Here is an 18,615-nt window from a genome sequence, read left to right on the forward strand (position 1 = left end):
CTGGGGACAGCGACAGGACACAAGGGAACAGCATGGAGCTGGGACAGGGGAGGGTCAGGCTGGGGGTTAGGGAAAGGTTCTGCACCCAGAGGGTGGTCGGGCACTGAGACAGGTTCCTCAGAGTAGTGGTGATTGCACTGAGCCTGCCAGAATTCAAGAAGCATTTGGGCAGTGCTCTCAGACACATGGTCTGATTTTTGGGTGGTCCTGTGTGGATCCAGGAGTTGGACTTCATGATCCCTGTGTGCCTCTTCCAAGCCAGGATATTCTATGATGTTTGAGCTGGCTAGTTTAAAGGTGGCTCAGGTGGCTAGGGATGAGTGCATAAATCTTTGAGAATGTTAAGACATTGAAACAACCAACAGTCTAGAGAAGCATTTAGTGCAGATAATATCATTTATTGTAATACAGTTAAAACTTTCTGAACAGAAATATATATTACAATGAATATGATACAGGTTCTGCAGTTTCACTAGAACGTGAAATATTTTGTAGATTTTATTCAAGTCTTTTCTAGTTTTTAATAAAAACATAAAGGTACTTCCCCAGGAAATTCTCCCCTCCCCCAGTCTGCCTTTATACTATAAAAATCTTATTTCACCAATGGTGAGAACCCTCCACCTCCAACATTTCAGTTATAAAAAAAGAGTATGGTTTAACTCTTGTTGAATTTTTATAATTATTTTGAACTACCTCATGAAATTTTAACTATATTACTCTGGGAAGGTATTTGCTGGCAGAAAAAAAATGAACTATTGTACACACACAACTCAAAGTCACAACTTGCATTTTAGAATGGTTGGTAAAAGGAGTAACTTTTGTACCAACAACATGCATTAAACCCATTTTCTGCTGCCACCATAATAGTATTATGTATTCTCTATTAGGTTGATGAAGTAGCATCTTCCTATGGATTTTCCCCTGAGACTTACAATGTTTCACTTGCACACATACATAATGTATATACAAAATATATGTTATATAGTGTATTTATACTGTACACAGTTTATAGATATAATAATATATATATATATTCATAGACATTTCAGCCTATACCTGAAATCAATGTCATTGGATGGTTGCAAAATCCCCAGTCCTGCACGGGATTGATCTAAAGAAGGACACTGCACGTTGTTGTCCACAAGCTCTATCTCAAAGTATGAAAATATCAAAACCAAAAATTGTTTAATTTCATGGACAGCAAATAATCTGCCAGGGCATTTTGCTATTCCTGTCCCAAATGGCATATAATAATACTTCAACTTGCGACCATTGCGGTAGAAGTCAGTCTTTTCTTCTCCGTTCTCATTGAGATAGCGATCGTATTTGAATGTCTGTAATAAAACCCACAAAAGAGTTAGTTGATATCTGAATAACTCCAAGGACTGGATAATGCTATTAAGACACAAAATGCAGGCTGGGAGGGAAAAGCCTCAGGCAGTAAATACTGCACAGGACAGTTTTTGTGCTTCATGGTAGTACCAGGCCCTAAGGTGCTTTCTGCAAAGGGTAGTCCTTGAAAAGTTCTGGCATGTGGGACAATATCATCTCAGGATCTTTGCTAGAGTCAAGCTAGGGAATCCTTCTGATAACTTCTTAAAAGTTTTGATAACTTCTAACCTCTTAAAATAAGCAGAACAGCTTGCATCCTTGTTCATGCATCTGAACTGGAAGGTTTCTCATCCTGTGTTGTTGAGAAAATATTATCCTTATCCTTGCCCTCTCTCAATCTCCTCCTCTTCTTCCTCCCCAAGTGGTAATCTGTCATTATTGAGGAAGACAAAAGCTAAAAGGCTCTCCTGGGCTTCCAGTACACTTTTTGTTTACACCCAAACATGTTTTGCAGGTAGTTCTTGCCTATCCTTGAGACTCCAGGCATAAGAACAGACTGTCTGGAGCACAACAGAGTAACAGCTGTAGAGCATTCTTGGTAAGTGCTCTATTAAAAAACATGCTGGCTTCTGCTAGAGCTCAGAATTTAATGCACTGTGATAAATACTTACCAAAGGATCAGCATAGATTTCTGGATCAAAATGCAGAAGTTGAGGATAAAGAGCTACAATATCATCCTTGCGAATGTTGTAAAAATCATTCTCTAAGTGCAAAGTGAAATCCTCTTTAGCAACTCGGAAAGTCATGGATGCACTCGATAGCCTCATTGCCTCCTTGATGATGCTATCTATAGAGAGAGGAAAAGGAATGATTACCACAGAAATAGTATCTATATGTCCTTGGGGGAGGACATATTTTGAGCTATTTCAAACCCACTATTAAAGCCTATTAAAAAAAATAATTTAACAGTAACTTCATAAATGCCTAAGAAAGTATCTTTCTCATTTCTTGTTAGCATTATTATCCCTTCTGCAGATAACACTGAGAATATAATCCGCTTTCCCCTAGAAAATTACTCATAGCTGATGCAACAGAATATTTGAAAGTGAGACACACTTTTAAGCTGAAGTAAAGAAAAACATGAAAACATAACAAGAAAGGGAAACAGTGCAGTGATCAGGCTTTTCTGAAACTTTTAGTGCTGGTGCACAGGAGCACCTTGTTTTTTGCTTCATTTCAATATAAACTGATTAAAGAAATCAGCAGTAGTCAAACAGTGACATTTTCAAAACTCTTCCCTGTAATTTGGACACTTGAAATATGTGCCTGTAATTTGAAAAACATTAAGAAGAAATTCCAGTAATGGTACTAGAAGATCTTGCTTGACATAATAACAGCTGCCGTATACAATTTGGCAACACCCTTTTATTTGATCTAAAGCCGTTACCAAACAAAATATTGTTCTGAATTATCCATGGGTGTCCAACACTGAATAGTTGTGCTGACACACACTGTATTCCGACATGCCATTACCCATGGAAAAAAAAAAATGCTATTAATGTGAATTGGTACACTCAGGACCACCTCTGATACTGGGAAGACTGATTGTGTTGGCCATTGCCAGGGAACATAAAGGTTTTTGTTCTGGTGTTTGCTGGTTAATAGTAATTCCATAGAAAGTGCTCATATGGTGACAAATAGAAGATTGTGAAAATTGTGGGGTGATTTCTGGTACTCCTGCATAAAACAGTCATACCTAGTACTGGCATATTATCCAGCTGTTTTCGGTTCAAGGAAATATGTTTGCCATCTAAGCTGATCTTCTCTCCAGCACTTTCCAAAATGCTTTGCACTTCTTTGATAGCAGCTCTCATTGCTTCTGGATTCCTAAAATCAAAAGTGCATAAGTATGACATAATGTTATGCTTAAGAACGGTTTAAAAAGACTTTGTGCCATTCATTTTATTCCCAAATAAAATTTAGTTTGTTAGCTGACAAGTACAACCTTCCAAAATGAAAATGTTGAAGCAAAATCTACTTATGCAATTAGACTTTTTCACCTTTTGGCAAAGATACAATAGGTTCTATAAAGGAAAAGAACCCCAAGTATTTGATCTGTCTCCAATGACAGGTGGGACAGAACTAATGTGCGTAACAGAGGTAATAAATAGTGATGTCACTAAAAAGCAATGCCAAGAATAAGAAATGAAACTATCAGTTGTATATTAGGAAAGAGCTCCATTGCAGGTAGAAGATTTGGGAAGGGGATCATAAATCAGTTTTATAACATCACTTATCCTGGATGATGTCCTATTATGTGATGTCCTATTCTGTTTGTCTGAAAAGAATCTTCCAAATGCTAAAAGTCCACATAGTACCCTTTACTATTTAGACTTTCTTCAGACATGGAATACATGAACAATATATGGTGCAATATGCATGATAACAATGCAGGATTCAACAGTGTTGTCATTATGAAGGCATGATCAGCCAGGACACTTTAAGCCAATGCTTTCTTAGAATAAAAAGTACCAAATAACCCCAGTTATTGGCACTGGCTGGTAGGTATGAGATTACAAGCCACTGGCTAAATAAAAACATTAGAAATTTAGATATATACTTAAGAGCTGGGGTAGTTTATATTCCATGGAGTATACTCACTCTAAAATGGACAATTAATAGTTTTATCTGAACTGTGCTCTCCTCTCATAAGTAACAAACTCAGTAGCTCCAGTTTATACTGCAGATATCTAAAGTTAGGAAAATTCTACATAGGAAAGTCTATTCTGGAAATTTAGGAAATTATGTACAGGAATCTTCACCCACTTAAGGCTTTGAATGCCCTTCCTTCTCTTGAGTAATTTGGACATATATCCCAAGTGAATCTCAAATCACTGGCCTAAAACATGTATGAATAGTTGAGGATTTTGTGTCTCACTCTTCATGCTGCCACAACAGCTTTATCCAAGTGGAAGAGCTCTGCTGCAGCCTGGGTGAAGAAAGCAGCAGGGAGCTGCTGTGTTGATATTGCTGCATAACTACTACAACCTCAGTAGAATCTATCAACATATAAACTATTGTCTATTAAATATCTGTTAAATCAACCATGAAGTTAAAGCCTGTTTTGCCTGCTCTAGTGAGATGGTCTAAAAATGTCTGATTATACTGGGAGCCTTCAGTGTAATTAAAATTCTGACTGCAACCAGCGCTTTTAGTGTCATATATAAACTTACTCCAAATTTTCCTTTATGATGTACATCACATGTTACTTTTTAATGCTAGGATTCAAGGCATTGCCCTGAAGTATTTTTGAAAATCTTCTACGGCATTGTTCTGTGGTACCTCTACTTGGTCTGAGGCAAGAAAAGGGGGGGTTCTGCAGAAGTCCACAACATGCCACTTGTGTTGTAATCAGTAAGCTTCTTGATACTGAAGTATCAAGCAGTGGAATTTACCCATAGTAGTGAATTGGTTTCTGAAAGAAAATAGACATTATTTTTCTCATTTGGAAGCAAGAAATGTTGGGACTTACTTCAGGAGATAGAACAAACTCCAAAATGTGGCAGGAATGGTGTTGGCTTGCGAGGCCCAGAGTACTGCCACATGGGTCTTCGCTTTTTCCATGTCATCAAAGGTTGACAGAGTGTCATTCAGGAACATGCGGAGGGTGACAAGCTCAGAGAGGTTGTTCCTTTTCAGGAGGTTCTTGTGGAGCAGTGCTTCCCCCAGCTTCTCACGTGCACTGTGGGCACTCTTGAATAGATGGATAGGCAGCCCCGCCACAAGAGCCGGAAAGATTCTATCAAATTCCTTGAAATTTTCAAGGGCATTTAGAATATGTGCTCTCTCGGTCTCCTGCTTTGATAGATTTTTCTCATGATTTGAATTAAATTCTTTACCAAAAAGTGTTAAAAAGCCTGACTCAAACATCACCTGGCAACAGAACTTATAAAGTCCTTCTGTTGTCCAGGCATTAAACTGAAGTTTAGATGTTCTTGACTGCAGCATGACGTCTTGTAGATTTTCCATCATTGCTTTGATGAGGTCATCTAGGGCGTTACCTTGAAGGGTTCTAATGAAAGTCTGATGAAAATTTTCAGTGGTGTTTCCCTCTGCTGGGTCAATGCTACCATGCCCAAAAGCCTGTCACAAAATAAATTGCATGCATGATAAATAAGACCTGTCATAACCTTGATGATAAAGTCTAACAGAAATTAAAGCCAGAGCATAACTTTATATCTAACTAAAGGAAAGTATAATAAGGACTGTGAATTCTAGAACTGATACTTTCTCATAGTGGTTAAGAATGCAAATGAAAATAAAATCAAGCATGTTTACAATAGATGTGGTTACCTAGAGCTTCATTCAACTCCCACTGACATCAGAAGGACCCTTTTTGCTTACTTCAATAAGAGTTTGATTGAACTTCTACTGTGTTGCATCATTTTTTAAGACATTGGGAGCTAATCTTCCACAGTGCTGAGAACCTCCTGAAGAAGTTTTCAGCTTCAGCAAGCCATATATCATTTTGTAAAAAAGGTGCTAACTGTGTTTCTACTTTAGCAATTAGGAATACTACCTGACTAAATGTCCTTCTTTTACAATCCAAATTACTGTAAATTTCCTTTCTGTTAAGGAAAGGGGGGAAAAAAAAGACTCCAATGTTTTAAACCGATACAAGTGCAGAAATGTGAAGTCAATTATATTTCAAAGGCATGGTTATGCTACAGGGTTTAACTAGGTACTGTCTGTCCTGCCAGAAGATTCTACACATTAGATATTGAAGCCACTTTTAACATGGTACCTTGGCAGAAGTAGCAAAATGGAACTTTTTCCAGTCCAAGTGTTTTCCATGGCGTATCAATGAATGGTATGAAAAAGGGTCAGTGAGGAAATGAATGTATTTCCCCGCTACTCGGCAAGTGAAAATGTGGCCATGCTTCTTTTGCTTTTCTTTGAGGAATTCAAGGGGGTTGGCACCGAACTGCAAGGCACAGCCCAAGTATGGAAGGAACCCGTTTTCAAGTGGTGGCTCTCCTTTTTGCCTACAAAACACAAAAAAGAGCTGAGTTTAGAAGTACGTATCAAGATGTCTCCTCTAGGAGAGTAAGCAAAGGTAAGTAAAGATAAGTAAAACAATGATGCGAAGCTTTTAGTAATAGCTGATTTCTGCTGCTGTTGATAAGTAATTTCTTTGCCTTTAAAGAGTAATCCTATTGTGATGTCTGTTGTATACAAAAAAGAATAACTTACTTATGTGTTATGATAAGCATAACAACACAGTTTGACTTTGTCACTTTTATTTTCCCTAGATCAAGAGTTTATTTTTCATCTATTTAAATGCAGTATTGTTGCCACTACCTAACATGCACAGATGCTTAATTGCCCCATAAATAAATAATCTTTCCTGCTAACATTGTCTGAAACATTTTTGGCAGTGGTATTCACAAAACAATTTGAACCAAAGAGAATAGCCTTTTGAGTGTAGAAAGGTTGTTATTATTGGCATATCCCATTTGGACCAGGTCCTGCTGAAAACAGTGGGAATTTGGCCATGATCTTCAGTAAGCATAAGATTTGGTCTTTCAAGGAAAGCATCATTAAGAACATGCTTTATGTTAAGCATATGCTTAAATAATATTTTTTATTCCAACAGTCAGAAAACTACTTCCCTGCATACAGTTACCATGGCTGCTAAAATAACTTTCAGATAATAGTTTAGTTATATTCTACTATGTTGCAGGTGGTTATTATTATATGAACTTAAATACTTTTACCTTTTTATTAAACTTTTTTATAGTAAAACAAGAAAAAGACTGCTGAAAAATATAAAATTACAACAGATAAGCAAATATATACTTGCTCTGTATAACTAGTTAGGACGGATTGATAATATGAAAATGTTTTTAAGTAGGCATTAAAGTATAATTAGATAGAAGTAAGTATTAGTTGCAATTAAAATGCAGGTAAAGATATAACCTAGTACTTTAGGAAATCAGAACATGTATATTAACGTTTTAATTTCCTCATTTATGCATAGGTTAGTATTGGCACATGCCTAGGCATTAACTCACCATTATTAAAAGCCTGTATGGACAAGTTCTGTTGTAACATAAATCTCTCAAAAAAACAAAGTACCTTGTTGCCCATGTTATCCTGCATTTATCTACCTGCATTTATTCACATGATAAACTTAAGATTATACTAGTTTTAGGCACATATACAGTATCTTTGTCAGAAGTAAAGACATGGTATACTGAGATACATTTTCAAACAGATTCCTTACCTCCTCCTCCTCCCTAGAAGAAACCAAAAACTGCAACAGAGTATTATTACTATTCCCCAGATCCATGGTGATATGAACATTTCTGGCTGTACACAAAATCTTCCAGGTGGACAACCTGGTAACTACCAGTATAGCAGAAATGGTGACTGAGAATGATACAGACAACAGGTCACATCTTATATACAGTAGGTGCACCACTGTATTTAATGACACTCAGTCAACTTTGCAAGCTATTGATTAACCTTTTCTGGACATAGCCCACTTTGTCTCTATTCTGACATCTTTCTGCAGAGCACTTCACTGGATTGATGCAGCCAGTTGCAGACATGGCCTTGAGCTGATATCGGGTATCAGTAGTGGTTCCAAAGTAATCAAACAGCTGTAATAGTTGATAATTTGAAGGTCTCTCAGGTGTGTTTTGATCTATCCTGCAGATTTACCAATTACAGTCTATAGTTCAAGTTTAGCAATAAATCAAATGGCTGCTGACAGGTGTCCAGTGGATTCAGACTGGGCTAAATGGTGGCTGAAGATCGTGTTGTCCTTTGGCTACCAGCCTGCCCATCCCTGCTCTTCTCCTTTGTGTGGGCTGACCTGACTCTGCTGTGCAAGACGGAATGGGAGAGGTCTGGCTGTGGGTAAAAGGGTGGACTTGCTCCCTCTAACAAAGTTTCCCTAGCAGAAAGAGAGGCATGTATTTTCTATAATGCAGTGAAAGAGAAAATAAAAGAGATTTGTATGATCATACAGTGTTTTTTGTTTTATTTTCACTCAATGCCCTTGGATCTCCAATCCACCCTTTACTTTTCAATTTAATTCTTCTGTTTTCTATCTTTGACCCATGCTGTACAGCACAGCACCAATTCAGCTAATTTTATGGCCTATGGTCTCTGGTCCTATTTCCCAGAAGCTCTGAAAAATGTATTGAATTTTCAGCACCCAGAGGACAAATCCTCCACCCCACCCCACCCCCTTTTTTTTTTTTTTTTCATTTTCTTTCTGATTGATTCCTTTCTGCTTAAATACATTCCTATGCACTCATTTTCTTTGATCATCCACATTGAGTTCTGCCATAGATCAAGACACTCAAGCACCTCTCCTATGAGGAGAGGCTGAGAGAGCCAGGACTGCTCATCCAAAGGAGGCTCAGGGGTAATCTGAGTAATGATGTCTATACACACCTGAAGGGAGGGTGCAAAGAGGATGGAGCCAGGCTCTGTTCAGTGGTGCCCAGTGCCAGGACAAGAGGCCATGGGCACAAACTCAGGAGGCTCCCTCTGAACATCAGGAAGCACTTCTGTGCTGTGCCATGACTAAGCACAGGTTTCCCAGAGAATTTGTGGAGTCTCCTCCTTGGAGATATTCAGAAGCTGCCTGGGCATGGTTCTGGGCAGCCTGCTCTGGGTGGCCCTGAAGGAGTTGGAGCAGATGGCCTCCAGAGGTCCCTTTAAGCCTCAGCCACTCTGTGATTCTGTGATACCCTGCCCACACATTGCTAAGACCTTTCTAATTCTCCATCCAACCAGCCACTTTCACTCTGACGTTTGCTTTAATCAGATATCACAAATCCTGGCATTGTCTCACTACTGTATTAATAGAAATCACCCCCAAACTTCCTCTACTTATCTCACGCACTGCTCTGAATTCTAATTGCACTTTCCTCACTCTCTGATTCCACAACTTTCTGTTCTAAAACTCAAAATCCTTTCAATTTCTTAACTCCCAAGCTTCAAGCCTTTTCCTTACCTTCTTCTACCACTATGAACTCAAGAGATTACAAACCAAGATGCTTCTCTATGTCTGAGCAGTAACCACCCCAGTTTCTGACACCTTGCCAACAGGCCCTTCCCAAGTGACAGGAATTTCCATGGAAGAACTGACTAAATTCTCCATGAGGTATGACAGACTTTTTAGTGGGGGAAGTGGAGTCAAAGGCTTGGAACAGAGAGATCTGGGAGAAGATCATGACAAACTGACTTGCTTGGAGAACTGGGTTAAATCAGGGACCTACTGCAAAGGGCCAAGTGTGAGATTGGAGCAAAAAGTCTGCTAGCTCTGGGCTGGAGATAATCCAGGTGTGAAGTAACTGCTGGAGACACACCAGCTGCCCAAAGGTCAGCACTTGGAGTGATCCTGGACATGTTCATATTTGGTAGCGAATATGTGGCTTCTCCCCGCTTTCCCTTATGGCTAAGCTGCAGGGAGTAGGACAGCACTTTTGTGCTCAAAGGGGGTAAAAGGATCGTATGAGATTAATTTAGTAATCACTAAATAGACATGTTCTCCTGTATTTTGACTAAAATCTTCAAGAAAACGTAAGGAAAAAGTCATGAGAGCTACGCTGCTTCTTATTTGAAATCAACAAGTACAATAACTAATGTGCATACTGAGGGTTGTTGGGTCACCCAACATTGGAAAAGATGGCGTGGTTATTTCTATCATGATGCTGTTTTAATCGTTTAAGATTAAACTTTCTTCCCTTTCTGTTGATAGTCAATGGGAGTTCAAACTCTGGCTTGCCCCTAGCAGCTGGCATCGAGCCATCTAGGAGGTGACTCAGGAAGCATATAGCAATGTCTCATCAATCACTCAGGGCCTAGTGTATTTCTAAGAGAGAAACTGCTGGGGTTTAGTCATTTTGGGGGCTCACTTTTGTACCAGTTTTGCTGAGGTCACTACAGCTGTGCGATAAAACAGCAAGGATTTGGACCTTTTGCCAAGGTCTGCCACGTTGAGCACTGCACTGAAGGCACTGAGCTACGGGTCTGGTAGGTGCAGGTATTGCCCTGGCTTCAAACTGAGGCAGGCAGTGAAGCATGGGGTAATTCTGTGCAAATGCCATTACATTGGAGGCAATTTAAAATTTTCTAAACAAAAGAAAAAAGCAACATTTTTATATCATTGAGGTTTGCCCTCACTTAATCTAAAAGCTACTCCATTTTGCATGTCACCTAAGGATTCAGTATCCCACCCCATTTCCATTTAAGCACAGATGTTCTTATATTTTGCTACAAAAACTGCTTTTTCCATCAGCTGAAAATAGCCTGTTATAACAGAACCACTTTATAAAATTCATGTTTTCCCACTTGCTGCTTGTTTCCGTTATGGAAAAATCTTTGACTACATACTGTCATTTCCTCATCCTAAACAAGTATTAACCATTTTATGTTTGTATCTAAGTTTTATTGCGTGTATAGGCCTCAGCCTTTTTATGTCCAAACAGCAGAAGAAAGTTGGAAGTTTCTGTCAGTTTTGTGTCTAACACACACAATACTGTTTGTCCAGCAACCGATACTTGTGGTTTCTCCTACCCTGTGTGTAGCACCAGGTAGAGCTGCTAGTCACACCTGTCTTTTCCCTACATGACTTGTGTAACTGTGTTGCAGTGTGATGGTAAAGTCATTTACAAATAGCATCAGGCTACCACGTGAGTAATTTCTCTAAAACTGCCCACATTTCTCATTTTCATTTGCACACATATAACAGTATCAAAATGTCTTTCTGATAAATCTAAGCAGGAGCATTGCCTGCCATAGATACTCCCCACAATTCAGCAGATGAGAAATTTGATTCTCCTTTCACTTATACCAGCGGACACAAGGCTTTCCTGATTTTTTTCACCAGCACCAGTAGGGTGCCCTGAAGTTCTGGATATGGTATTTTGGTGCTTTTCAGTTTCAGGCATAGACATGTCGTCTGGCTAGACACTGGGTCCCTCTTCCCACTGCCAAAGCCCAGTCAGTTGCCCTCCAATCTGCACAGCAGGGCTTGAAAACACTGTGGTGTCCCACTCTCATTAACAGATACTTTATTTTCTGCAGCACATTGTGTGTTCGGTACAAGGCTGGCTATCTCTTGTCCCAGCCTGAAAGGGAAACCCATGCCCATGCAGTCAGAAAAGAAGTTTGCCCATGACCGGCCCATACTGACTGCTTTTGCCCTGGCTTTGTGAAACAGGCTCCTGGCATAAATGGTAAGAAGATCAGTGAAAAAAACTGATGTGACTTGGGCTCAACACTCCCCCCAGGCCAACGATACCAGCAGCAGTAAAGCAGCACTTATACCTGTTTCGGGCATTCATCCCCTATGGATAGTGGAGAAACTCAGCAGTGCATTTGGTGGTAGTCAAAGATAAATGGGACACATTTTAACAACTGCCAAGTGCCTGTGCACAGAGGCTGCCAGGAGTACTCACCTCTGCTCCCGTCCGTGAACTATTTTTGGTCGTGGCCTCCATGGAGCCAGTGCTGTTCCCATGAAGCAAACAGCCCCAGCTTCACTTCTGGAGAGGGACAGCTGTGACTCCTGAAGCCTGAGGGAGCCTCCTGGCTTACTATGTGCAGCTGCTTGGGAACAACTTGCTGTCCACCTAAACCCCAGCTCCATCTCTTATGTTGCAGCTCCACATCTTTCTTAGTCGTCACCCACCCATGGTGTTTAAGCAGCCAATAATTAATGGAACAAGCTGAGGTGAATTGTTTTTCTCCAGGGTGACTGATAGCCTCAGAACTTGAGAGCACTTTCCTGTAAATATCAATTTTGCATGCAGCTAACTAGAAAACCTATTTAGAAGAAGTCAGTAAGAGAGACACCCTAGAAAAAAAAATGATGGACTTTTTATTTTTTTCCCTTTATTGTGTTGTGAGAACTGGACTAATGTTTTTCATCAGCAGATAAAAAATACAAAACCTTTACAAAATACAACACTGCAGCATGAAGGAAACTGCAGTTTGCAGAGTGGTGCGGGCTGACACGCTACAGCCCGGAGATTTCATCACGGCTATGAAACATTTCTGCAGCTGTGAAACATATAAGGGGTATCTCAGAAAGCTGTAGAAATATGAAAGGAACATTTTAGAAGTTCCACAGATAACTGGTTGTAGCTCAGAACTTTTTGCAGACAGAAAAATACTAATAAATAATTGTATATCACCACCTACTGGTAATCCTTTTCAACTAACACATTCTACAGCAGTCACTGAACTTTGCTAGCAAATATTCTTTCATATTTCTACTAAACAAAAATGGTATTTGTTCCACGTGCCTATGTATTTGTCTTTACATTTACATATAATTATAGAATGTATGAAGGCTGTTTTGTGAGGAAGAGAGATTTTGATTTGTTCAGAGCATGGATGTTCAGTAGGCGGTGGACTGCTGACATGATGAGTAACATCGTTGAGGTTCCCAAGGTGCTGAGGTGAAAACTTGGCTTTTCTGGGGTCACTGGGAATTTTGCCATTGACTTCAGCAGAATCAGAATATTACTGTTCTCCAGCCATGAGAAGCAGCTATTTTAAGAGAGGAATAACAGCTGTCATCACATGAATCCTATGTTGAGGGGTGAATCTAGGAATTGAAGGTCCAGCATCAGTGTTGACTTGACACAGCCACCATATATCTAGAAACCAATTCAACTTACCAGCACCTCCTCCACAGAGCTCTGGCTCACACTTTGGAAAGCATCGGTGATGCTCCAGGCACAGAAGGGACAACGTTGGCTGCCGTGTCCACAACCAACAGCTAGACCTGACCTCCCACAGCAGCACGCCATCACCCAACCTACCTTCACTGCAGTTTCACAGAGGTCAGCACTTGTTCCTGTACATGCTTTGGCAAAGAACTGTCCCTGTGGGCAGCAGTTAATGGCAGACAAGCCCTTAAGTCTTAAGCCTCACATCCATTGCACTCCAGCTTTTCTGTGCTTCCCCTTGAGGAAAAATTAGTACTGGGAAATGGAATTATGGTGCTTCTTGATCCCATCTTATTTTCTCCATTATTTTAGAGCTCTGTTGTAAGAGCATACGCTAGCTGCTGTTGTCAATAGATCATGCCAGAAATGTAGTTTCTTCTGCAAGAGACTGTAATCCCAGAAGTAAATCCAGCAGAGCCCAAGCTGAATTCACCTTTCCATGGTTTTCTTAGATCAGTGGAAATGGTGGAAGTCTTGCTTACCTAAACAAGAATACATTGTCTAAAAGAATTGGAGTAAAATGATATTAAATATGCTGCTGGGGAATAATGCCAAACTGTTTAAGTACTTAATGATCTGCATAATCTGTCATGATTTCATGCTACTACAGTATAACACTACAGCTCTATTTTAGCACATGTCATGGTTGTTCAAGGGGCAGATGTCTTCATGGTAATCTGCCTGCTGCAAAATTTTTGAGTTATCTGGCTCCAGGACAGTACTGTGCTCAGCTTTCCTTTACTCTCCCTCCCTCTCCCCCATGACTGTTTAAATGTACATACAACCCTTTAGTAATGATACCTTTATGATATCTTTCAACCTGTTTTTTTTTTTTTTTTTTTCATCATGAAGCACTCCGTGTATACAATGCATTGTATTTGCATTAAGTTAATCAACATTGGCAGATTATAAAGATGGACAGGCATGGAAACTGGGCTTATTTACATCCTGTTTAAGGACAATTGCCCCTGAATATTTCAATAGCAATATGGACAGATGTTTCATTGAATGAACAAGTTAATGTTTACATATTTATCTCAGAGCATCCTCTGAATGTGTTCATATATCAAATAATGAACTTTGCTTGCTTACACCATATCAGGTCATTTTTTTTCTGGAATTTTCTTTGTTCTTTGGGAATGTCAGTTCATAGTTTTGTAACCTTTCCATCAAAAACTGGATCTTGCTATATCACTACCGCTCCATGAATATCAGCCATCTTAAACTAAATCTTATTAACAAATATAATAATTTATTTCATTTGAATTATAGTATTTTAATAATATTCAGCAATTTGGCTTGGCAGTTTTCCTTAAAAATGCAGAAAAACTACCGCTAGTACTATTAAGCCTCTCTTGGTAAAAACTGAGAATATTAAGATTTAAGTAAATTACTTTTTTTTCTATGTATCACAGAGAAGAAACTGAAAAGAAAGAGAGCAGTTATGAAAGTAGGGCAAGCAGGGAAAGGGCATGGATACTGGATGCAAAATAAGCCATGAGGATCTTACTACTAATTACTGCTACTACAGGGCATACTACTACTCATTCAGTGTAGCAAACTGCATCTTCCTAAAGCAATTTTTTTTCAAACTCTTCAGCTGATTGGTATTATTTCATAACAGAACAGCAGCTTCTATATTATCCAGTTGCACTTAAAAGCCTAATTGCATGCACTCGGACACTGAACAGGGAGAAATCAAAGCTCAGATGTGATTACAAAAATGATACAGCTTCCTAATACGAAAGAAATATTTGGAGAAAGGTAAACAGGTAACAAGCCAATAGAAAATGACTACAGTGCAAACTCTGGAAGAATATGCCAAGCTATTCTGGGCTGTCCCAGCAGATGGAGCAGGGAATGTAACAGCACCTTTTCTGCTGCTTCCCTTTTCCCTTGGTTATAGTAGCCTGTTATTTTTTATTTTTTTTTCCCCTAAAACAAATACACAGAAATACACAGTCTTCCTGTATCTCATGTTTTATCATGGCTCAGTAGTTGCTCTAGTTGCTCATCTGCCCAAATTAGCCACCTGCAAAGCATAGCTCTTAATTTGTGTTTCCTACTCCGTCATACTCACAACTCATTTTTATGTCCCCATTTAGAAGTCACAGAGATTGGGTTGCTGGAAGATCTCCAGCCATTCAGGATTATGTCAGTTAATGCAAGTGGATCTTCCACCTTACTGAAACACCATTTCAGAGCTGGGAGCCAGCCTGGGTCAAAGTGGGGTATCTTCCATAGGGCTGATCAGAGGGAAGATGGGCCAGCAGGGAATTGATAGTTGGAAGCCATCAGTGAGTTCCCCTTGATGTGGGCTCACATGGCCACTTTGGGACTGAAATCTTCCAACAGTACAGGGAATGGAGAAGCTGCATTTATAACACCAACTCGAAAGGCTTCACAGCCTGGAAAGGCTGAGGGCTGCCTGATGGGCAGAGACAAGTTATCACTTCTTTGGACAGTTGCTCTTTTGTTTCAGGAGCCTCTATCATTTTTCCTATAGATCTATATACAAGCACAGGGCTTATTTTCTGAGAGCATCCTTTGTGGGTTGCTGCTAGCCTGTTGCCTAGGTATGAGAAATTTTGCCTAGAGTAACTGCACATAAATCTGACCTTTAATGTGGATTCAGGCTTCACTGGACTGTGCAAAATGTGAGGAGCTAGATGAAGTGTGGGGCACACAGCTCTGTGATTGATCCACATTTTGCTCTTCCCATGGAAAATGCATGTCCTTCTCATACTAGAACTGCTTGAATATTATATTTTCCCCATCTCTACGTGCTACTCTTTATTTTACAGTATTTGTTGGAGGATATGAGAGAAAAATTGAACAGTGAGTTCCTTTGTATATTGCAGCAGAAATCTGCCAGCCATGGCAGATTGGCAGATCCTTTTTTGTGATATATTTCTCTTTGTGATCATATTTATATGTGGGCAAAGTTTTTTTTTTTTTTGTCCTTTTTTTTTTTTTTTGGCTAAAGGAAGCTGTGGGATGAACAATGTCTTCATTGTGCAGCAGAAAGGAAAAGTAAGGCATGTTGTTGTAACAGACATAATATGAAAGCATCTTGAAAGTGTGAGGCTGCCCAACCATCCAGATCAGATTAAAAAGAGATGAATACAGGACTATATAAACAAGCTGTCTAAAGCACATCCCACTAGCTTTACATGTGAATCAGCCTTCTGGCCTGAGAAAATTGAATTGCAACTGAATACAGATGGCTAATTTGAAAAACTATTTATCTGTGCACAAGTTTAACAAGTAATTCTGATTTTCCACTACCAGAATTGCTGTAATACTGTATTTTACCCATCTCTGTTTATATGTTTTTTATATATATTTTAACTTAAATAGTCAAAACCCAGAAATTGATCTATTATGGCTTCACTTTGTTAATGAAAAAAGTTAAAGCATAAATAGAAAAGCAAAAATGAAAAAGAAATACATAATACATGAAATGACATGGTAATATAGGAAGAAAAATGTGATGGATGAGGGATGACAGGTAGGTGTAACAGAGAACAGGAGGTGAGGACAATAAAGACAAAACACAAGGTAAAAGACAGAAGCACTGAGACATCTGTAAAGTTTACAAGTTGGAACAGATTTTTGCTTTTCTTAACAAATTAACAAACATGGATGCTCCAGCAGCCATATGGCTCAAAACTCTGATCTTGTAAGTTAAGCAGGTTTTGTGTAGTATGGCATGTGGTGGCAAACTTCCAAAAAGCACTCGTGCTACAGAAAGCATTTGACTCACTGAGTCAGCGTGGAGACAGCTCCCCAGAAAAGCAAGGGCACTGTGCCACCAGCACAGCATCCCTTTGGATGAGACCCGTGCAGCAAGTGTCTGGTTGCTTCGGGCAATTGCACTTCCCAGGGCAGTTTTCTCCAAAACTGTCAGGTTAGCTTAGGAGGGGCGAAGACTTCCCGTTGTGACGGGTGAACCTGGCTGAAGGAGTCGGTGTCGCTGATGGCTTCATCTCATCTTTGCCTCTTCTGCCTGCGGTCACCGTTCCTGTAATGAAAGGAAAGAGCCCAACTCCATCTCAGCCACCCAGCTCAGAGGCCAGTGTCTGGTCAAATTTATTCTCAGATGTGTGTTAAGACAAAATACCAGCATTCCATTCAGGCACCCACACTCCTGTTTCTTCGGGCCCTTCTTGCTGCAAGCACTCGTGCCATGTTAGCAGAGTGTGAAGGAGAGCAGCCATGGTGTTGTCCCCACAGCAAGGTCTGCCTAACCATTGCAGTGTTACTTCTTGGGTAGCTGCATTCAAACCTATCTAAATTCCTGCTGTGTTTTCCTTTTCAGCAGGCTCGAGTATTGCTGTGACCCAGTAAAGGCAGCACACAGAGGTATATGGTCGGCCAAGGCAGAGAGACGTGTTTGTAGTCTTCTAGTCTGGTGTCACGCTTCATCGAGACCACAGAATTTCACCAGTGGTGCCTAACTCAGAGACCAGGTCCTCTGCCTGAGCTAGACCGTATCTAATGTGAATGTATAAATGTTCACTTAGAGACATTGAGTGAAAGGAAAAACAACAACAAAAAAAAAACCACTGCATTCCTGAGGAAGCAGTGCTAACAGTTAAGTTGCTGTTACTGTGAACTACATGCCTTACTTCAGCTATGCCAGGCTTCTGTTCTGTCTTTACGACATTAAAACAAAGGACATGGAAATGTAGATGGCAGAGAAGAGCTGCTGCCTTTATTTCAATTCCTTCCAGCAAAGTCCTGCCTGTGTCTTGGGCAGAGGAAAAGCGCAGGCGCCCCTCCTGTGTGCTGCCTGCAGCTCGCATCCACCCACTTCCTCAGGGCGCCCTCCGGCCTTCCCCTTCTGGCCTCCCCGCTTCGCTTCGTGAAGGAGCCTGAAGCCTGCGGGACCACTGCCACAGGGGCCGAGAGAGGTCTGAGGAGTAGGGAGGAGGACCATGGAGAGAGAGAATGATGTTTGGGGGTGCCGCCCTGGGGTGGGTGCTGCTCCCTGCTCACTTAGAGGTGATAAACAAACGCTCTTGCCAGGCTCTCCACAAGCAGCTGCTGTGTTTCTCTCGCTCTCCGGTTGCCCCACAGGAGGCCCTGGGGGCTCGTTTGGAGAAGTGTTGGGCACACGCGGCCCAAAGCGAGCTCAGGAAAGTGGTCATTTCACAAACAATCCTCTGTATCCATCCCAAAGCAAGGCAAAATGTCATAGAACAGAAAGCTCAAAATAATGCACTGTGAGCACACTCCAGTGAAGTGCCTCGACTCCCTGCCTGTACCTTGGGAGTTAGGACAGAAAATAAATTAGCAAGTGTTTGCACAGCACTCAGATGCTAGAGTGTTACTTGGAAAAGACTGTGACAACATTAGCATTTCCATCTTCACAGCGGAGTTTGAATAGCAGGCAGGAAATTGGGCATGAAACTGCAGCTGAACAGTGGAAAATCATAAATTCCCCAAGCACCATCCATTCTGCAGGCTGGCAGGGGACAATGGGAGTAATATGTTAGATAGGCAGGATGAAATGTATGTG

At 40.4% G+C, this 18,615-nt stretch overlaps 1 protein-coding gene across 1 annotated transcript; it reads right to left on the reverse strand.

Annotated features, from left to right (window-relative positions):
• Positions 1-1,034: 1,034 nt before the first annotated feature.
• Positions 1,035-7,698, reverse strand: CYP7A1 (cytochrome P450 family 7 subfamily A member 1; the record flags this gene model as incomplete). Its single annotated transcript, XM_084306703.1, has 6 exons — positions 1,035-1,334; positions 2,004-2,179; positions 3,089-3,219; positions 4,865-5,475; positions 6,137-6,377; positions 7,619-7,698. The coding sequence occupies 6 exons, from the start codon at positions 7,696-7,698 to the stop codon at positions 1,035-1,037; spliced, it is 1,539 nt and encodes a 512-aa protein (XP_084162829.1).
• Positions 7,699-18,615: the final 10,917 nt, after the last annotated feature.

The sequence above is a fragment of the Netta rufina genome (assembly GCF_964035555.1).
Source record: "Netta rufina genome assembly, chromosome: 2".
NCBI classification, from domain to species: Eukaryota; Metazoa; Chordata; class Aves; order Anseriformes; family Anatidae; genus Netta; species Netta rufina.